Source organism: Poromitra crassiceps, assembly GCF_964638095.1.
Source record: "Poromitra crassiceps genome assembly, chromosome: 18".
Classification (NCBI taxonomy): Eukaryota; Metazoa; Chordata; class Actinopteri; order Beryciformes; family Melamphaidae; genus Poromitra; species Poromitra crassiceps.
Window position 1 is genome coordinate 28,209,288 of NC_139636.1, and position 14,166 is coordinate 28,223,453.

Consider the following 14,166-nt stretch of genomic DNA (forward strand, 5'->3'; position numbering starts at 1 on the left):
ATTCAACAGTGTACTGTAGGGTACTGTCAATTCAACTAAAGCTCAGGTTACTCATTATGAGATAAATTGATTGTATACATGAGAGCAAGTAGTATCAAGCTAGTGTACGGTAAGTTATATGGAGATAGTGTCTTTGAAGCAGAACATGCGTGTGTTAGTACTTTTCTGGAATTTATAATAGATTTTTGTTGTTTGAATTGGCTGTTTGTTTCATGATCACCAACTGGAGGTCAGAGTTGTACTTTACCTTTTAGTAACTCCTACACCACTGACTATATTGAATACCTTGATTGTCCAACACCGTTTCTTGTCCAGAAATGGAATCAAATGCGTATGTATGTGTGTGTACTGACATACCAGTGTATGTGTGCACACTAGTATGGGTGATCATGTGTGCACTATGTCAGTGTGTGAGAGCCTGTGTGTGTGTGTTTGCCGAGTTACCGCAGAGTTCAGGAGACCTCCAGTTGAGCAGCACTCCCTTGGCAGAGCAGGCAGCAGCGTAGGCTGACAGAGCGGAGCAGAGGCACTGCTCTCCGTCCGCACAGGCACACACGTCATAACGACAGAACCGCTGGAACGGACCCGGATTCACCAGGAAGTGGCACGGGCTGAACGACGCCTCTGACATCATCACCAAACACGCCTCTTCTGCAAAACGCACTAAAAGGAGAGTTCGGATTAGAGCTTATTGTTTAGTGGTTTTTGTGATGATTTTATGATTTTTTTTAAATCACCCCCATGTTTTTCTTCCCAATAAAAGTGCGTGGCTGTGTGTGTGTGTGTGAGAGAGAGAGTGTGTAATACCTCTCTTGGGGTTAATTGCACATGGATCAGTCTCGGGTTTGTGGGTGGAGCTGCAGTCTCCGTTGATCCTCCAGGACTGGCCGAATGCCTGAGGCCCCGCCTCCACCAGTCCGGCACCAGACAGGAAGTCGTCGCCTTGGTTACCATTGTAGTTTCCACAGAGACCACAGGTACGGCCTGCCCATGTTGGTCCCAGCTGGGGAAGTGGGCAGAATTCAAGGATTTATTTGGATTGTGTTGTGTCAGGGTTCTCACATTATGTTTACCAAAGATTCGAGTCATTATATGAATCAAACTCTTCACACCTTTAACAGCACCCGGCCTCGTCCGTCCCAATCCAGGCGAAGGTTGTCTCCGAACTGGACACGCACTGAGGACTGAACCGATGTCTGGATACGCAGACGACCTGTAAACACACCGGAAAACCACAATGCCTTGCAAAATGTCCCATTATTATAAATCCAATACAGCTATAAAAATTCAGGAATTATTAATTATATTATAATCATTTTGTGATCATAGCAATTCATGTAATTTTGGCCAATCGCTACACTGTTTCACATAAAATGGTCCAATCAACTCAGCAAAATGCTGGAGGGGCTGTAATCAATGAGCATCCATTCATCTTGTGCTCTTACGCACAAAGCCAGAGGCGTACCATGATGCATTGGGGTCTAAAGCCAGAGACGTACCATGATGCATTGTGGTCTAAAGCCAGAGGCGTACCATGATGCATTGTGGTCTAAACCCAGAGACGTACCATGATACATTGTGGTCTAAAGCCAGAGGCGTACCATGATGCATTGTGGTCTAAACCCAGAGACGTACCATGATACATTGTGGTCTAAAGCCAGAGGCGTACCATGATACATTGTGGTCTAAAGCCAGAGGCGTACCATGATGCATTGGGGTCTAAAGCCAGAGGCGTACCATGATGCATTGGGGTCTAAAGCCAGAGGCGTACCATGATGCATTGTGGTCTAAAGCCAGAGGCGTACCATGATGCATTGTGGTCTAAAGCCAGAGGCGTACCATGATGCATTGGGATCTAAAGCCAGAGACGTACCATGATGCATTGTGGTCTAAAGCCAGAGGTGTACCATGATGCATTGGGGTCTAAAGCCAGAGGCGTACCATGATGCATTGTGGTCTAAAGCCAGAGGCGTACCATGATGCATTGTGGTCTAAAGCCAGAGGCGTACCATGATGCATTGTGGTCTAAAGCCAGAGGCATACCATGATGCATTGGGGTCTAAAGCCAGAGGCGTACCATGATGCATTGGGGTCTAAAGCCAGAGGCGTACCATGATGCATTGTGGTCTAAAGCCAGAGGTGTACCATGATGCATTGGGGTCTAAAGCCAGAGGCGTACCATGATGCATTGGGGTCTAAAGCCAGAGGCGTACCATGATGCATTGGGGTCTAAAGCCAGAGATGTACCATGATGCATTGGGGTCTAAAGCCAGAGACGTACCATGATGCATTGTGGTCTAAAGTCAGAGACGTACCATGATGCATTGGGGTCTAAAGCCAGAGGCGTACCATGATGCATTGGGGTCTAAAGCCAGAGACGTACCATGATGCATTGTGGTCTAAAGCCAGAGGTGTACCATGATGCATTGTGGTCTAAAGCCAGAGGTGTACCATGATGCATTGTGGTCTAAAGCCAGAGGCGTACCATGATGCATTGGGGTCTAAAGCCAGAGGTGTACCATGATGCATTGTGGTCTAAAGCCAGAGGTGTACCATGATGCATTGTGGTCTAAAGCCAGAGGTGTACCATGATGCATTGTGGTCTAAAGCCAGAGGTGTACCATGATGCATTGTGGTCTAAAGCCAGAGGTGTACCATGATGCATTGTGGTCTAAAGCCAGAGGTGTACCATGATGCATTGTGGTCTAAAGCCAGAGGCGTACCATGATGCATTGTGGTCTAAAGCCAGAGGTGTACCATGATGCATTGTGGTCTAAAGCCAGAGGTGTACCATGATGCATTGTGGTCTAAAGCCAGAGGTGTACCATGATGCATTGGGGTCTAAAGCCAGAGACGTACCATGATGCATTGTGGTCTAAAGCCAGAGACGTACCATGATGCATTGGGGTCTGGATGTCCATGCCGTTGACAGAGACTACCGCTCCATGTTTCAGCTTGACTGTCATGTCCTCCAGAGAGGGCAGGCTGAGAGTCACTGAGCGTGTGCACACGGCATTCTGATCGTCTGCACACTGAAACAACAACAGCAGCCAGATTAATTTCAATGACAAGCAGCCATTGGGAGGAGAACAACAGAAAATATGTAAGGTAAAGATAAAGAGAAAAATAAATGCTGACTATTACCTGTACATTCTCAATGATGACAGAAAACTGACTGCCTGTGCAGTCTCTCGCCAGCAGATATTGACACTGGCCAGTGAAGGTGAAGAACTTGTTGTCAAAGGTCTTGAAGTGTGACTGGCCAACCACCAAGCACTCGCCTGCAGACAAGATCGTTTTTTTCCCCCCCGAGCCATAAAATGATAACAAACAACCCAATTCAAGTGAATTTGCAAGTGTTTCTCACCAGGACAGCCTTCATTGGTGCATTCCCAGGAGCCATGACGGCACACGCTGTAGAGAGACATGTGAGAGAACAGCTTAGTGAGGGAGTGCTGTGTGTGTGTGTGTGTGTGTGTGTGTGTGTGTGTGTGTGTGTGTGTGTGTGTGTGTGTGTGTGTGTGTGTGTGTGTGTGTGTGTGTGTGTGTGTGTGTGTGTGTGTGTGTGTGTGTGCATGTTTGGACAGTGTGAATGTGTCCACTCACCAGGTGTTGCAGTCCTGAGAGATACTGGACCCTGGAGCGAAATGTCGTCCCATGTGCAGACAGGAACACTGGGACACTTCGACACAGCGATCACCATCCAGTACCTTACCCACTGAAACACACATACACCAGTACCTTACCCACTGAAACACACATACGCCAGTACCTTACCCACTGAAACACACATACGCCAGTACCTTACCCACTGAAACACACATACGCCAGTACCTTACCCACTGAAACACACATACGCCAGTACCTTACCCACTGAAACACACATACGCCAGTACCTTACCCACTGAAACACACATACGCCAGTACCTTACCCACTGAAACACACATACGCCAGTACCTTACCCACTGAAACACACATACGCCAGTACCTTACCCACTGAAACACACATACGCCAGTACCTTACCCACTGAAACACACATACGCCAGTACCTTACCCACTGAAACACACATACGCCAGTACCTTACCCACTGAAACACACATACACATCTTGTTACAACTACTCGATTTACACAGAGAGAGGGAGAGAGAGGGAGAGAGAGAGAGACTGAGGGGGGTTACCAGGGCAGGTACAGCCGTCCACACACTCTTCCTTGCAGACCTCCTGGATATTGAGACTCTGGCAGGTTGTAGAGCAGGACTTGCTGCATTCACTGTACTGCATCCCTATGGGACACCTGGGGGCTGCACACACAAAAACACAAACACCATAATGAATGTAACTTACAGTAGTAGGCTGTCACCACCTCCTTATTTAACTAACACAGTGGTTCTCAAAGGACCCCTAAACTGACACAAATTGGACCACCACGGACCCCCAATTTGATAAGCTTTTGTCCCGTCCCAGGGTCGGCCATCTGATAAGATTTTTGCTTTTAGGTGTTTTATTACAGAAAGTGTATGGAATCAATGACCAAAATAGTCCTACATTCTGTCATTGTGTTACTTATGGATGGAATTATAGTGAAAATAAATTAGTCCCCTTTTTGCTGGGGAACCCCCTGGAGCCCCCTCAAGGACCCCTGGGGGAACCCCACTTTGAGAACCACTGGACTAACAGACTTACAGCACTGGCTCTCCGCCACCCAGCCTTGCAGAAGCATCCCGTGGGCGTGGCATGTGCGGGCATACTCCAACAGGATTGGACAGAGGCAGTCTAGCCCCTCCCCCTGGCCGCATTGACAAGCCTCCTCCTCACAGAGTGCCTGGAAGGCTTCAGGCGAGACCAGGTGGGCACAATGCAGAAACACACTGGAGGTCTGCAACATACTGCAGCTGGACAGAATCTACACGCACACGCATGGACGCGTGCGCACACACACACACACACACACACACACACACACACACACACGCACGCACGCACGCACACACACACACACACACACACACACACACACACACACACACACACACACATTGTGAAAATGATGTGTGTAACACAGCAAATGCTTGTGCAGTCTATTATCAGTAATACTGCAAAGCAGTGGAGAACAGACAGATGACCGAGAAGAGTATGCTGAGAGAGAAGAGAGGAAGGTGATAGATTCATAGTTTGTTGGGTGAGGTTTGTGTAGATTTGTTCACAGTAAAAAAAACATTATTCCATGGATGCCAAATGCTTTCACATCAGAGGCTCCTGTGCCTTCTTATCGTTTGTCTATCCCTGCTTGTGCTGCTTCTTTGAACTCGTCTACACGCTAAATGTAATGACCCTCTACCCCCGTGCAGACTACAGCGCCATCTTTCGCGTGTAGACGCCTGCTGTTGCCTGCCGGTTGCTTGGTGCTGTAGCTTGATTGGCTGTCTTGCTGTATTCACGTCTTCAAATGGTCGATTTCAAACTGGCCCCTCCTCTCAGCGCTGCCGCCGTCCACCGCTCATCACCTTGCAAAGCATGCTGGGATACCTGACGACGTGATCCAATACAAAATGAATGGGCGGCAGCAGCGACAGCCGGCGTCTACATGCGACAAACGTCACTCTAGTCTGCACGGGGGGCATAACAGAGGTGATGGACGCTCTCAAACGCAGACACAAAACACACACAGGACTTGTGGTCTGTCCTCTCACCGCAGACGTCTCTTTGGTGCTGTTGCAGGATTGGCTGGGAGTTGTGACACGGCGACATGACTGTCCGGCCCCCTTCATGGCCCACGAATTTGCAAAGTCAGAACTGTCTTCTGTTAGGAATCCTGAAATCACAGACACATTATGTAGAAACGTCTCAAACTGACAGATTTCCTCTCTGGGCTCACTCCCACCACTGCTGCTTGCTTTCTTTTCCCCAGTTATCTTTTCCTGTTCTGGGCCGCTGCTCTTCCTGCTGCTGAGTGCTGGTGACTCAGATCATTTCCTCAATTCCAGCAATATTGATGTTAGTCTCTCCCTTGTTTTCCCTCACATACATAATATATACACATACTGGAATCTGCTCCCAGGATCCATCCGGGCCTCGGACTCCCTGGCTGCCTTCAAAAGCAGCCTAAAGACCCACCTTTTTCACGCTGCGTTCGACTAGGGCCTGTTTTTAATCCTCTATTTAAAGTCCCTGGAAACCAAAATCCACAAAAACCTTCTAACTATTAAATTTAGGGTCTTATGTGAGTAATTGTGTGCCTCAGAAAGTGGTTTACATTACTTTCAACCCAAACCCCCAAAAATCTACACTTTTCTACAAGGTCTGGATTTCCATTTCCTCATTGAAGAGAGCGGTGCGCGCGGTGCTAAAATGCATGATCTTATCACGTCATAAGATTGAATCGAATCACACACACGCATGCACGCACGCTCGCACACACACACAGTAGCGCTGTGCACTCGCAGCGGCAGAGATGTCTTCCTCTCGCCGAGCAACGCGCGAACACACACACAACACACACACACACACACACACACACTCCATCTCTCTTTCCCTCTCTCTCTCTCTCTCTCTCTCGGAGACCTGCTGCAGATGGGACACGCCCACACAGTCCGCGGGAGAAAATACACTCTAAAATCGAATTGATTCTCATGACTTTTGCCATGACTGTCAAACCTAAATTTATATACTTTGCGACGTTCGTCATCGTTCAAATTTGGCTGGTGGCTTATTAACATAGGTTCCTGTAATGTGATTAACTCAAAATGCTAAATAATAAAAAAATATTGCTGGTTTCCAGGGACTTTAAGTGTTTTTATTTTTATTTTATTTTTTATTCTGTGTGCTTGTACTTTCTCTTGTGAAGCACCTTGAGATGTCAGTTTTGATTTGAAAGTGTGCTATACAAATACAATTCATTATTATTATTATTATACTGCACACACTCAGTGTTTGCACATCCACCCCTCTCAGGCATGTACCTTCTTGAGCAGTATACTCATCAGCGGATGCAGAGTTGAAGTTGCCACACAGCCCACAGGTCCGGTTGGCGTGGTGCTTGCTCAGTGTCACGGCAATGTTGGCAGCATTGTCAATGGTAACCGTGAAGCCAAACTCCTCACTCCAGAGCTTGTAGAAGCCCAGCTCCGAACCCGCAAACACAGCGTGGGATGCGTAGGGCAGGGAGAGTCTACACAAAAGGAGACACACAGTGAAATGTCATGGTGGTCGATAACCAAGCTATATGCTTCGCCCCCCCCCCCCCCCCTGCACTGTTAACTTTTTTCTTCTTTTTTGCTGATCTTTCCCCCCATTTTGCAATTTTACTTGGCAAATTCCGATTCGATCTGGGGAAAGTTGTAGACCACATGCTTCCTCTGATACATGTGCAGGCCCCACCTGCTTCTTTTCACCTGACAGCGAGGACTTTCACCGGCAGGACATAGCACGTGGGAGGATCACACTATTCCCACCAGTTCCCTTTCCCCCGGAACAGTTGCCCCAATGACCAGAGGAGGCACTAGTGCAGCGACTTGGACACATAACTTTAATCCGGCTTTCCACCCGCAGACACGGCCAATTGTGCCTGTATAGACGCCCGACCATGCCAGGCAACGAGGCAACACTCGAACCTGCGGCCCTCGTGTTAGATAAGATAACATAAGATTAACTTTATTGTCCCACGCATGGGAAATTTGTCTTGGGCTTACGCCCACACTGCAGCCATAAAAACATACATACACACAGGACAACAGCCAAGTGCGACGTTACACAAATACAGAGTTTGTCTGACCAACAAAGTATCCGGCAAAACAGTCGGTATTGGTGTTGGTAGGCAGGGAATCTACCGATGCACTACCCGGACGCCCCTAGCGTTAACATTTTCACTGTATGTGTATGGCCCACAGTATTCTTATACTCTTACCTCCTTTCCTTTCTGTCTCCTTCTGAGAGTCGTCCATCTACAGCCAGGTGCAGCTCAAAGACGTCCCCCAGAAACAGAGTGATGCCACTCCTCCTCCCGTGGACAAAGTCACCTGCGCCAGCACACATTGAGTTACTGTACTACACACACAACTTAGACTACATTTAGTTACTGTACTACACACACAACTTAGACTACATTTAGTTACTGTACTACACACACAACTTAGACTACATTTAGTTACTGTACTACACACACAACACTGAGACTACATTGAGTTACTGTACTACACACACAACTTAGACTACATTTAGTTACTGTACTACACACACAACTTAGACTACATTTAGTTACTGTACTACACACACAACTTAGACTACATTTAGTTACTGTACTACACACACAACACTGAGACTACATTTAGTTACTGTACTACACACACAACACTGAAACTACATTTAGTTACTGTACTACACACACAACTTAGACTACATTGAGTTACTGTACTACACACACAACTTAGACTGCATTTAGTTACTGTACTACACACACAACTTAGACTACATTTAGTTACTGTACTACACACACAACTTAGACTACATTTAGTTACTGTACTACACACACAACACTGAGACTACATTTAGTTACTGTACTACACACACAACTTAGACTACATTTAGTTACTGTACTACACACACAACACTGAAACTACATTTAGTTACTGTACTACACACACAACTTAGACTACATTGAGTTACTGTACTACACACACAACTTAGACTACATTTAGTTACTGTACTACACACACAACTTAGACTACATTGAGTTACTGTACTACACACACAACACTGAGACTACATTTAGTTACTGTACTACACACACAACTTAGACTACATTTAGTTACTGTACTACACACACAACTTAGACTACATTTAGTTACTGTACTACACACACAACTTAGACTACATTTAGTTACTGTACTACACACACAACTTAGACTACATTGAGTTACTGTACTACACACACAGACTACATTTAGTTACTGTACTACACACACAGACTACATTGAGTTACTGTACTACACACACAACTTAGACTACATTTAGTTACTGTACTACACACACAACACTGAGACTACATTTAGTTACTGTACTACACACACAACACTGAGACTACATTTAGTTACTGTACTACACACACAACTTAGACTACATTGAGTTACTGTACTACACACACAACTTAGACTACATTTAGTTACTGTACTACACACACAACTTAGACTACATTTAGTTACTGTACTACACACACAACTTAGACTACATTGAGTTACTGTACTACACACACAACTTAGACTACATTTAGTTACTGTACTACACACACAACTTAGACTACATTTAGTTACTGTACTACACACACAACTTAGACTACATTGAGTTACTGTACTACACACACAACACTGAAACTACATTTAGTTACTGTACTACACACACAACTTAGACTACATTTAGTTACTGTACTACACACACAACTTAGACTACATTTAGTTACTGTACTACACACACAACACTGAGACTACATTTAGTTACTGTACTACACACACAACACTGAGACTACATTTAGTTACTGTACTACACACACAACTTAGACTACATTTAGTTACTGTACTACACACACAACTTAGACTACATTTAGTTACTGTACTACACACACAACTTAGACTACATTTAGTTACTGTACTACACACACAACACTGAGACTACATTTAGTTACTGTACTACACACACAACACTGAGACTACATTTAGTTACTGTACTACACACACAACTTAGACTACATTTAGTTACTGTACTACACACACAACTTAGACTACATTTAGTTACTGTACTACACACACAACACTGAAACTACATTTAGTTACTGTACTACACACACAACTTAGACTACATTTAGTTACTGTACTACACACACAACTTAGACTACATTTAGTTACTGTACTACACACACAACACTGACTACATTGAGTTACTGTACTACACACAACACTGAAACTACATTTAGTTACTGTACTACACACACAACTTAGACTACATTGAGTTACTGTACTACACACACAACACTGAAACTACATTTAGTTACTGTACTACACAAAACACTGAGACTACATTGAGTTACTGTACTACACACACAACACTGAAACTACATTTAGTTACTGTACTACACACACAACACTGAAACTACATTTAGTTACTGTACTACACAAAACACTGAAACTACATTTAGTTACTGTACTACACAAAACACTGAGACTACATTGGAGTTTTGACTGACAAAAGAAAGAAGGCTAAACTTTGATTCAGAAGTGAATGAAAATGTTTAAAGTGGCACAAAGTGCTAGTGCATAGAGTGCAAAGAGTCATGTGTTATAATTCTATTCTGTTTGCTTCTTTGTGCAAACTGCCAGCCAGTCTGTGTTCTGACTCACCTAGCAGCGTGAAGGAGCGGTGGTTGCAATCCCCAGCCAGTAGGTAGCTGCAATCTCCAGGAAACTCGTATAAAACACCGTCAAATGTGTGAACATGGTGCCGTCCGAACAGGCTGCATCTCCCAGTCATCCCTGCTACACAAGCTGGACACACGCAGAATATACACCAAAGTGCACTTTATAATTAGGAACAGAGCGACTTCACAACAGTGTGTACACATCATGCACTCTAATGGGCTGCATGGCAATGGTTCTTTTGACAAATGTCAGCAGACGTGTGGGCGACAAAGGTAACTGTGCTGCTTCAGAGCTGGGCAAAACACACACGGCTGTCCACCTGATAATACCTGTCAAATGCAGGAGAAGCCAAAGGTCTCGCCAACGTCCCTGCACACACACCTGTAAGACACACAAGCATTGCTCTCCGTCACTCGTAGCATCATCATCTCTAAATCTAAATCATCACCATGACCCACCTCTAAAGCATCAGCATGATCCATCTCTAAATCTCTCTAAATGTTGAACTGGCTGAGAGAGCTTGGCCTAGGATATTTTATCAACTGATTTCTCCACTCTCCGCAGTCCTACCTCCATGGCTCCGTACCCCAGCTAATCCACAGAATTGGCCAGAAAAGGGAAAAACAAAGTCCACACTAGAGGAGGCTAAATCCAGAGGTTGCACTTTCAGACAGTCAAGCACGGTCAAGGCATGATGATACAATGCTATCACTTCTGTCAAACATACTGTAGTAGGCTGAACCGAGGGAAACACTTGCGCACGCGCACGTGCACACACACACAAACACACACTCACACACACTCACATACACATAGACTCAACCACAGTGGAAGCTCTGTTTTATAGCACAGGGAAATACCTCCCCTCCCCCCGCTATCATAAGACTTTTGCTTTGATACCATGTATGTGCATGCATGCATGTGCGTGTGTGTGTGTGTGTGCGTGTGCGTGTGTGCGTGTGTGTGTGTGTGTGTGTGTGTGTGTGCGTGCGCGCACCCCATTGGTCCCTCTACCCCGCCCCTAGCCAGGTTAATTCCAGAGAAGCAGAGTATTATTCTGTCCACCACCCTGTGCCCTGCGGTCTACACACCACACACACACCCTCTGCCCTGCAGTCTAACCCAGCACACCACACACACCCTGCAGGACAATACCAGGATATGCCCGCTGATCGCCTGGCTGAGTGATTAGTCTACACATGCACGCATGCATCACAGAGCCAACCCAAACATATCTTGAGAAAAACACACACACTCGCTGGAGATATCTCACGCAATAACACTGCTGCACCGCTGGCAGCACACACACACACACACACACACACACACACACACGCACACGCACGCACGCACACACACACACACACACACACACACACACACACACACACACACACACACGACTCATCTACAGTACTTAATACCCATATCGCATGGACATAAACACACACACTGGGAACCTGTCTCCTGCCAGAGTCTCAGGTGGGACCTTTAGGTGATTGGGACAACACATCTTATCATTGATTTAGGCAAAACACTGTAAGCATATTTATAATAATACTTTGATATAAGCGTGACAGGAGGAACTTAGCATTGAGTTATCTGAAATTATATGGGACGGGAGTCTGTCTGTGAACCAACTCAGTTAATAGCAGACACCAGCTGATCCAATTTAAAGTCGCTCACTGTCTTCACTATTCCAAGCATAGGTTGCACAAGATCTTCCCTTCTGTCTCACCACTATGTGATAGGTGTCAGGTGTCAGAGGGTACACTGTCCCATGCCTTTTGGTTCTGCCCTTCACTATCTGGATTCTGGGCCAAAATATTTGATTGGTACTCTGAGGTCTATAAAATAACCCTTCAGCCGGAGGTGGAACTCGCCATCTTTGGCTGCTCTGAATCCTCTCTGCTCCTCCCTACGGCTGTGCAACAGTCTCTGACGCAGGGGACGACTGTCGCCAAGAAACTCATTCTGAAGGAATGGAAGTCCCCCTCTCCACCTTCTTTTCAGCTGTGGTTGAAGGACATGGTGTCAGTTATACGGATGGAGAGACTCAGGTTTCTGAGGACCAACTCACTTAAAAGATTCTCAACTATATGGGACCCATTTCTGACCTACTTTGACGAGGTTAAAAGCAACAAGTGCCTCGCCCAGCTGATTTCTCATGGACCCCTTGCGTGGCACAACATCTCTTATAAGCACATAAACACCTCACGCAGCTGGTAGCACCATGTTGTCGGAATTTCTGTGAATAAGATTCACTTGTTTTTATGCCCTGATGAAGACTATGTTGAAACGCGTAGGCGTGAAGCCATACTATTAAAGGCTTTTTAATTTTTGCAAAACAGTGTGCCTTGGAAGTTTTTTGGTTATTACTTTTTTGATCACTAAGCTGAATACATGTCAACCTTTGATCTCACGGTTTTTTTTGTGTGTGTGGTTGCAGTACGCTACATCATGTTCCATCAAAGTTTGTGTGTAGGCTAATATATGACAATTTTATAACCTGTGAAAACTAGCTAAAGCTAGCATATGGCATTTTCCTCACCTGTCATGCTGTCACCTCTTGTGTTGAGGGCATGGTTGAGGGTCAATCTGGGAACCCAGAGTCTATTTCGGCATGTTTCCAGATTGGTTGAGGGTCAACTTCAACTTCCTGTTTGATGCTTTCCCCGCCCACCTACGTGACGTCACACCAATGAGGGCATGCAAGTTTACACTTTAGGTCAGTGGTCAACTTTACATGCAGCACTCATCAGGCGTGGAAATAAACTCTGCATTCCCAATTGGTGTATAATCACCTAAATCTTATGTCCTAATTCACTTAAAAGTGGAGGTTTAATATAGGAGGTACTGAGGCCTAAACACTGTAGGTGTGTGTGTGTGTGTGTGTGTGGGGGGGGGGGGGTATTTATTGGTGCTCCTGCACCATGTGTGTTCATTCATGTATATTAAATCCGTGAACGCGCATTCCTTATTCTGGAAGATTATGTCATCACACTTGCGAGGGTGCTGGTGCTTGCATCGGGGAAGGGGGGGGGGGGGGGGGGGGCGTGGATGCAACCAGGATAAGCCAGGCCCACATTGTTATGATGTAGCCTAGTGGTGTCAGAATCAGAATCAGAAAGAATGATTTGATTTGCCACGGTATGTTTTCACATAGGCTACTAGGAAATATGGTGTGGTTGGTGCTCATGTAACATTGATAAGAATAAATATACGAGACATAAACAAATAAATCTAAAAAGATTATAAAATATTACAAAAAGATCCAGAAAGAGAGAAAGAAAGAAAGAAAGAAAGAAAGAAAGAAAGAAAGAAAGAAAGAAAGAAAGAAAGAAAGAAAGAAAGAAAGAAATGCACATTGCACACATGCTACACCAGGCTTGCCTTTGCAGTCCGCTACTATTGTGGGGGGCGGGCCACTACAGGCGCGCACAGCACGAAGCGCGTATCAGTCCGGCGCGTCCGGGAATAGCCTGCCTGTGCATACTCTTATTTAGAAAGACGATTTATATTCGACCGTCGGTTTGAATAGGTGATAAAAAAAAACGTAGTGCAGGCTATAACGCTATGGCTGCGCTGTCGGGAGGAGAGATGTGCATCAAATACCTGATGTTTGCCTTCAATCTGGTATTCTGGGTGAGTTGTTCTCATGGAAATGTATTTATTTAGCCTATCCTCTCTGTGTCTGTGTGTCTGTGTGTGTGTGTGTGTGTGTGTGTGTGTGTGTGTGTGTGTGTGTGTGTGTGTGTGT

General features: G+C 45.4%; 2 protein-coding genes across 2 annotated transcripts in view; one reads left to right on the plus strand and one right to left on the minus strand.

The window, feature by feature from the left end:
- vwf (von Willebrand factor) overlaps positions 1–10,748 on the minus strand; it is a 37,910-nt gene extending 27,162 nt beyond the window's left edge. The window contains exons 1-14 of the mRNA XM_083654295.1: positions 10,736–10,748; positions 10,389–10,532; positions 7,907–8,018; positions 6,963–7,171; positions 5,694–5,815; positions 4,687–4,906; positions 4,182–4,304; positions 3,607–3,718; positions 3,368–3,414; positions 3,145–3,281; positions 2,894–3,032; positions 1,113–1,213; positions 808–1,003; positions 445–663 (exon numbers count right to left, since the gene is read on the minus strand). Coding sequence (XP_083510421.1) covers positions 445–663; positions 808–1,003; positions 1,113–1,213; positions 2,894–3,032; positions 3,145–3,281; positions 3,368–3,414; positions 3,607–3,718; positions 4,182–4,304; positions 4,687–4,906; positions 5,694–5,815; positions 6,963–7,171; positions 7,907–8,018; positions 10,389–10,518 — 1,867 coding nt within the window. The 5' untranslated portion in view covers positions 10,519–10,532; positions 10,736–10,748. The remainder of the gene's footprint in view (positions 1–444; positions 664–807; positions 1,004–1,112; positions 1,214–2,893; positions 3,033–3,144; positions 3,282–3,367; positions 3,415–3,606; positions 3,719–4,181; positions 4,305–4,686; positions 4,907–5,693; positions 5,816–6,962; positions 7,172–7,906; positions 8,019–10,388; positions 10,533–10,735) is intronic.
- A 3,128-nt stretch (positions 10,749–13,876) lies between these two features.
- Positions 13,877–14,166, plus strand: part of cd9a (CD9 molecule a) — a 13,053-nt gene continuing 12,763 nt past the window's right edge. Inside the window, exon 1 of the mRNA XM_083654299.1 lies at positions 13,877–14,051. Within this exon, the coding sequence (XP_083510425.1) occupies positions 13,983–14,051 (69 nt within the window). The 5' untranslated portion in view covers positions 13,877–13,982. The remainder of the gene's footprint in view (positions 14,052–14,166) is intronic.